This window comes from Vigna unguiculata, chromosome 9, assembly GCF_037176805.1.
Source record: "Vigna unguiculata cultivar grain cowpea cultivar isolate G323 ecotype 2 chromosome 9, ASM3717680v1, whole genome shotgun sequence".
Classification (NCBI taxonomy): Eukaryota; Viridiplantae; Streptophyta; class Magnoliopsida; order Fabales; family Fabaceae; genus Vigna; species Vigna unguiculata.
This window is the reverse complement of record NC_140800.1, coordinates 43,028,564-43,035,654: the sequence shown is the minus strand read 5'-3', so window position 1 is coordinate 43,035,654 and position 7,091 is coordinate 43,028,564. Positions and strand designations below refer to the sequence as shown.

At 29.0% G+C, this 7,091-nt stretch overlaps 1 protein-coding gene across 1 annotated transcript; it reads right to left on the bottom strand.

The window, feature by feature from the left end:
* Positions 1-219: 219 nt before the first annotated feature.
* LOC114164385 (branched-chain-amino-acid aminotransferase 2, chloroplastic) lies at positions 220-6,756 on the bottom strand. Its single transcript, XM_028049036.1, has 10 exons — positions 6,470-6,756; positions 3,365-3,429; positions 3,072-3,243; positions 2,214-2,390; positions 1,979-2,110; positions 1,782-1,880; positions 1,462-1,578; positions 1,197-1,292; positions 659-771; positions 220-467 (listed from the first exon to the last, which is right to left on the bottom strand). The coding sequence occupies exons 1-10, from the start codon at positions 6,539-6,541 to the stop codon at positions 353-355; spliced, it is 1,158 nt and encodes a 385-aa protein (XP_027904837.1). The 5' UTR covers positions 6,542-6,756; the 3' UTR covers positions 220-352.
* Positions 6,757-7,091: the final 335 nt, after the last annotated feature.

Below are 7,091 nucleotides of genomic sequence, written 5' to 3'. Positions count from 1 at the left end.
CTCTTCCTTTTAAGTCACACAAATATAACATGTTCGTTTTCAAAGATCTAATGCATGTTTTGACTAGAACTACATTTGAAAATAAATATTTGAAAAAGTGATAAAAATACATTATTATTTAAAGATAAAGTAAATAAAGAGCGCAATTCATATGTTTAAAATTGATAATGACTTGTTTAGAAAAATTGACAATGATTTAATATTTTTGAGAGTGATAAGTTTTTATGAATATAGGAATATAACATTATTGGATAATGCGCATATACATACATAATATCCTTTTTCTAAAGGAAACAGCATTATATCTGCCATTTTTCATAGATTTAAAGTAAACAATCGTGAACACCCTTGCTTAATCTACTTCAATAATCCATCCCTTCTTATCTTCAATAGTACCAGTTTGAATTCCTGAAATGGTATCGTTCAACTCTTGACAAATGGTTCCAGAGCCCGTTATATATTCCATCCTGCATGTATACAACTTGATGTTTCAGCATCATTTTTAAAGATCCGGTGTGCCAACATTCAAAATGTAAAATAACATTTAAATCAGAATTTATTGAGGTTGCAATATATAGTTTTAGAACTTAATTTATCTCACTACCCTGCATTTATATTGTTTCTTAGTTAGGTGGATGTGGATGGCTTCGTATTTTACCTTTTATCCTGATATGTGATACTCCCAACAGGGGCAACACCTACAGCAGTTCCTGTGCAGAAAACTTCATCAGCCTCAATCAATTCATCCACACCAACAGCACGCTCTTCTACCTGAACCAAATTGGTCAATGTAACAACATATCTCAAATAACAGAAAGTCACAAAAACAATACAAAACTTTATAAAATCCATGATGTGTTAGCCAGTGTTTCGAATATCAGGCCAAAACAACTGTCTTGTGGTCATTTTTGAGCTTTTTAAATTTCATTGTCTCCGGCTAACTAGTTTTTTTTTATCACTGTTTGTATTATCTTTGAACCAACAAGATAGATAGATCAAACAGTAAATGTTCACGCCTTTCAAACTCAGTACTCATATACATAACTAGTATATAAGTAATAGTTTCAGCACTCACTTGAAGCACAATAGAGAGATAGATTAAGGACTCTTCAAAACTTTAAAGAGCATTAAGCAAGAAACAATTAAAGGATAAAAAGTTATCACGTAGAAGAGACATATATGTAATTATATAATACCTGATAGCCAAGATCACCCGCAATTTCAATGACACTTTTTCGGGTAATTCCGGAAAGAATAGTCCCATTGGTAGCAGGAGTAGCGATGCATTTTCCCTGTGAAGTAGAAGCAACTAGTTAAATCAGCCTGTTGTAAACGTATATGGCTGAAGATTTGTCCTTAGAGTAATTTTATTAAATCGTTTAAAATGTGCACAACTGAGAAAGTAACACTTTACCCAACTGCAATTACATTGAAGGGGAACATGAATAGTTGGAAGAATACCTTGGCAATAAAAATGTTACAAGAAGAGACCTCCTCCAGATTTTTCTTGGTGGCCGAATCAAGGTACAAAACATCTGAAAATCCTCTTTTCTTGGCTGTAGTTTGCGCCATCAAAACCTACACCTCAAGACGAAATGCAAAATTGAGCACTCTATTACAAGATCTCAACCCCTTGAAGTTCACATTTGATTAATTTAGCTTGTGTGTGATGGGTTTCCTAGTTAAATTAATCCAGGATCTACTGCTAAAGAAAAAATAATCCTCTATTATATACACGAATCGATTGACTTTTGCTTTTGAGTGAGACGTGAAACGCATACCGGTGCATAATTGGAAATGGTTTTAACGTTTCCAGTGCCGCGGCGAGAAGCACGGTCAAAGTTCTCCTCAACGTGCAAGTTGAGCGGAGCCGAACCCTCCTGTGGTACGCATAAAATAAAGCACTCCAAATGTTTGAGAAAAAGTTGAAGTAATTGTTATGTGTAGCACAGATAAAGAAAAGGAAGTTTTGAGAGACCTTGAAATAGTTGCGAACAGGGGAAGCGTATATGAGGAATGTGTATTCTGGTGCGGGAGCCAAACCCAAAACTGGACCCGTTCCCAAGAGCAGAGGCCTAAGGTACAAGGACCCTTTTCCCGGTGGAGGAATCTGTTTAGATTTTACAATTATCAGTTCAATTACACATTCTGTGCCTTCTATTTTTAGAATTGAAACTGGAAGTGATTAATAGTTGAATAATTAGTTGTCGTACCCAACGTTTATTAGCCAAGACAGTTTGTTTCAAAGCATGAACGAAATGGTCTATGGAAGGAGATGCCATGCACATTCTTTCTGCACCCATCTTCATTCGAATGGCATTTTGTTCCGGACGGAAGAGTAGCACGCGTCCATTTTCTTTTCTGTATGCTTTTGTTCCTTCAAATAATCCCTGTTTTCATATTTCAACAACAATTCCACCATTCCAACATAATATCAAAGAAAACTAAGAATGACTATATATATATATGGTCCACGTTCCATACCTAATTTTAGAAAAATCAAGTATTTATATTTATAGTCTATAAAGTAAATACAAAATTCCTATAAAAACAATATTTATCGGTACAGATACATATCTCATCTTTAAGAGAAAATATCGTAAGAAAATTTAAAACAATTTATCATGCGCTTGTTCATAATTCATGATAGAATTTGTTGAAATTTAAATGTGATAATTCATAATATCGCCTAGGCAGTAGGTGGAATTAATTGCATCTAGTCTATAAGTAAGGCTATATCGTACACGTGTCTATGGCCCAACTTAAGGTCTATGACCAAACTTAAAGTTTGGTTAACCCTTTATTTTTTTCGTGTATTACGGAAAGCTAAAGTTGGATAATTGCAGAGTCTTTAAAGTTTAACGAGCTAACTTGTTTAAATAAATGAATATAAATTGTACTTTTAAAATACTATTGTCATATTAAATTATATATCTATTTACTTTTAAATTGTTCATCCACAAACAGGTAAATATCCATATTGAAGTATCAAAAATGGCAACACATATATAAAGTTAAAACGTAAGTTTCTTAAGAAGAGAATAGCAGATAGAATTGGAAATGACACAGACCTGACCATAATTTAGGACTCCAGCAGCGGGGCTGAGTTCGATATTCCCATAACGGCTGAGTTGGCCTTCTCGAAAATGTTGTCCCTCACAACATTTAGTAATGTACATATAATCAGTAGCCATCAATCCAAATCCAAGGCTGTCCCAATCCACATCAGCATACTCATCATCACTGTGTTTGTTTTGTTTTTAATATAAACAACAACAAAGAGTTACTCAATAAACATTATTTCAGAAAATTATTCAAAATGAACCATTACTTATACTGGTAATACATGATATAGCTATTATACCTGTAAGAAGGGTTGGGACTCTCAAGAGGGTAGGGCTGAGAAGTAAACCAATTGTATGTTCCAATCTGTTACAAAACAACGTAAGATAACAATTCAAATAGATGTTTTAACCCACTTCACAATGATTCTACCCATACTCTTCATTTAAGTTCTTATTTAGGTTCGGGAGTAAAAGGTTGGTGCCCAATTTTCCATTTTTAAACAAACTTCCACCTTTTTTCTCATTTAATTGCACTTTTATCATTCTTTTAATTTGTATGTAGTTAGCTTGAATTTTCTTCATTGCTATTGTTCAGTTCTCTGATTTGTAGTAGTTGCTGTTAATTAATTTTTTATTCAAGAGTTAATAAAAATTACAGTAAAGGTATAAATTATGTTTAGGATTTTGTTTTTGAGATAGAATTTTCTTCAAGTTGTGAATAGAACGATTTGGATGCGTATTGAATTAAATGTGAACTAACCATATTTATATATAATAAATTGGTTTAGATTTTAAATAAGAATAATCAGCTAAACCAATTAAGAAAACTAATAGATTATTTAAAATGAATGAATTCCATTTGATAATCACTTAACTTGTTGAATAAAAAAGTAGAGAACGTGGCAGCAGAAACGTATAATTTGAGAACACTAAAAAGTGAGAAAAGAGAAAAGAAAAACAGAACACGAGAAACATCTTCTCCAAAAGGATAAGGGAGGTTGAAACATGTCCTCATGGGCATGCATTAATGGTAAGGAGCCAACTACAATTAAAAACATTATCTTCAATTTCATTTGTTGATGATAATAAACTTCATTTAATATTCTTAACTAGATTAATCATGCCGACAAAAAAATGTATAATTAAATTATATTTTTTTTTTTTAATTATTGTATAAAAATTTTAAAGAAACACAAATTAACTCAATACATTACCAAAAAAAACTGAATGTCGCAGGACAAAATTTTTAGAATAATGATTTAAAAAAAACAAAATAAAATTTCATTATATATATATATATATATATATCAAACTTTAATTATTAATATTAAATTGTCTGGTGAGAAATATAAATTATAAATATTAGTTTACAAATTTTACAGTATGAACCAAGCATTATCTTTAGAATGACTTTTAAAATAATTATTATAAAATTAAAAGAAAATCCTAGTGTATATAATAATTTATAAATACATGGAATAATATAAAACTTTCTTGATATATTCTTTATTGTTCATGAGACTCATCATCTAACTTGTTAATTAAAAAACAAACAAACAAATTATTAATTTAATAATAAAAGATAAAATGATAATTAAATTAATAAGAAACAATTTATTAATGATAATTATTGTTAGAGATGAAAAATAAATGTGTTCTATAAGTATTATTTGTTTCGATTATGATAAAAAAATCGTATTAACAGAATACAATTGACTTGATACAAGTATAAAAATTAATAATATTTAATTTATTTGGATTCGTTGACTATGAGCACAACCTTCAAAAAATTATATATTCACTACTTTAGCTTATCTTTAATTCTCAACTATGTTTATTTTACACAAAAATTTGTTTGATATATTATTTCTCTAAAGAAAAAATTATTCTCTCTCAGTAAGTTTACTTAGATATTCTTTCTCTCATTATAATTTTAATAAAAAAAATTTGTGATTTTATTCAACCAATATATTAGATTTCAAGAAATATTTTTTTTTTAAATTTCATTATAATATATAGTTTTTACAATATATATATATATATATATATATATATATATATATATATATATATTCATGTTAAATTCGATCGAACATTTATTAATATCATGTACATCGATTTTTATATTTTAAAATTTTATTTAATTAATATTTAATAAAAAGCAAGAGAATGAGAAAAACAATATGAAAAAATTTCTAATTGTTATTATAAAAAAAAAGTTAAAGTAATTTGTTTTTAATTAAAACTATTTTTTTTGTCTAAATTTAAAACTTAATGAATATAAGTTATTTTAAACTCAATTATTTTAATTTTTTTATTTGTCAAACCCAGACCTTGACTATTATCGAAGTTAAACGAGTTAAATTATATAAACAATAAACAACTCAAATGTTAGTAGGAAATATATTAAAAAAAATAATAAAATTGGGTTATGTTTATTTATTTTTAAAATTTATAAACCAAAATATATAAAAGTTTAAGATAAAAATAAATTTTAATTTTACATCAAAATTTAAAAATTAAAAATATATTTAACCTTAAAAAATATTTTATCAAATAAAATTTCAGAAAATAAATACATATTTAAACTTAAAAGAGAATTTTTTTATTCATCAAGTACAAGTAAGAGCTGTAAAAAAAGTGAAAATGGAAACATTAATTATCATTTTGATTGAATCTCCAAAGCACACAAACTTAAAGGGGAAGAATATTCCATTATCATTCATTTAACTGGAATTTCATATTAAAAAAATCCCATTCAGTGAAAAATACCCATATTATCCTTTTAATGTAAATAACAATAACATAATTATAAAATCTGCTTTAGTCTTTTATATTATTTAATTTTTATCCTATACTGTTCATTCAAAACAGAAAAACAAAATTCAATCCTAGTGTTCAAAACGACAACGAGTTTTTAGGCGCACTTGAAGATAATACACACAGTCGTCTTTATCTCTCTCTTTGTCAGATGAGCATCGGCAGAATTTGTACTGTGGTGCAGAGGGCACAATGGTCCATCAAATAATATCTTTGTATCTTTGTACTATTAAGAAAATTTACAACAGTCATGTGGTTTGTCTCTTCTTTACCCAATAGTGAGGTATAAACTTAGAATCATATATGTAACTAGTTAGATGCATTGTAGTGCATTTGAATTCAAATGTATTGTTTCAAGTCATACTTCTGATCATTATGCAATTGTCTGAAAAGATTATATGAACTACATATACATTAATGTATAACGAATGTTAATGTCATTCTACGGCATATGCTAAACTTGTTGTTTTCATAATAATCATCTTAAAAGCCTGTATCTGGAACAGTATACGATGAACCGCATTCTTAATAAAAGGAAAATTATGGTATGGATGCTAAAGATAACGTAGGAGAGTAAGACAGACCTTGGAGAACGCAGAAGCAGAAACACTCTGAGGAAGCAATTTCCTGAAACTGGGAAAGGATGTTCGAATCATTGTGGTGGCTACAATGGTGAGGGAATTAGGATCCGAAAATTAGCACTGGTGTGTGTGTTCGAAACACTGTGAAACTGAAACGCCCAAATTATTGAGAAAGAAAGAAGATATAATGGAAAAATTGGAGAGAGAAGAGGGGTAACAGGTATAGCCAACTCTGCAACCTAAAATACTATTATTTATACACACTCACGAGTTTCTTCTTTTGGTTTGACATTGCATGTGGAAAACATATTTTAAACTTTATATTAGAGATTGGACCACTCAGCTACTTCTCCTAAAACACGAGTAAGATTAATTAATTTTTAACTGTAATTTAATCCCTTGGTTATTTTCTTATATATTAATATAAAATGCTAATACAGTAGTTAAAATAATTGAAAATTTGAAGATAAGGATAATGAAAAGTTTACTATCTAATGTTGTGGTGTAAAAGGTAAAAGGATGAATCCTAGAAAGCCAGCTCCGATAGAGGTGGCTGTACGTATCCAAAATCCATTGCCCATTACATTACCCATATCCACGTGGATCCATATCCTCTTTAAGCTGT

Excerpts from the sequence above, each read along its gene's own strand:
- LOC114164385 (XM_028049036.1), bottom strand. The coding sequence starts at position 6,541 with ATGATTCGAACATCCTTTCCCAGTTTCAGGAAATTGCTTCCTCAGAGT. Across the intron at positions 3,430-6,469 it reads CTGCTTCTGCGTTCTCCAAG|ATTGGAACATACAATTGGTT; the intron begins GTCTGTCTTACT and ends GTTTTGTAACAG. Across the intron at positions 1,293-1,461 it reads GTAACATTTTTATTGCCAAG|GGAAAATGCATCGCTACTCC; the intron begins GTATTCTTCCAA and ends TCTACTTCACAG.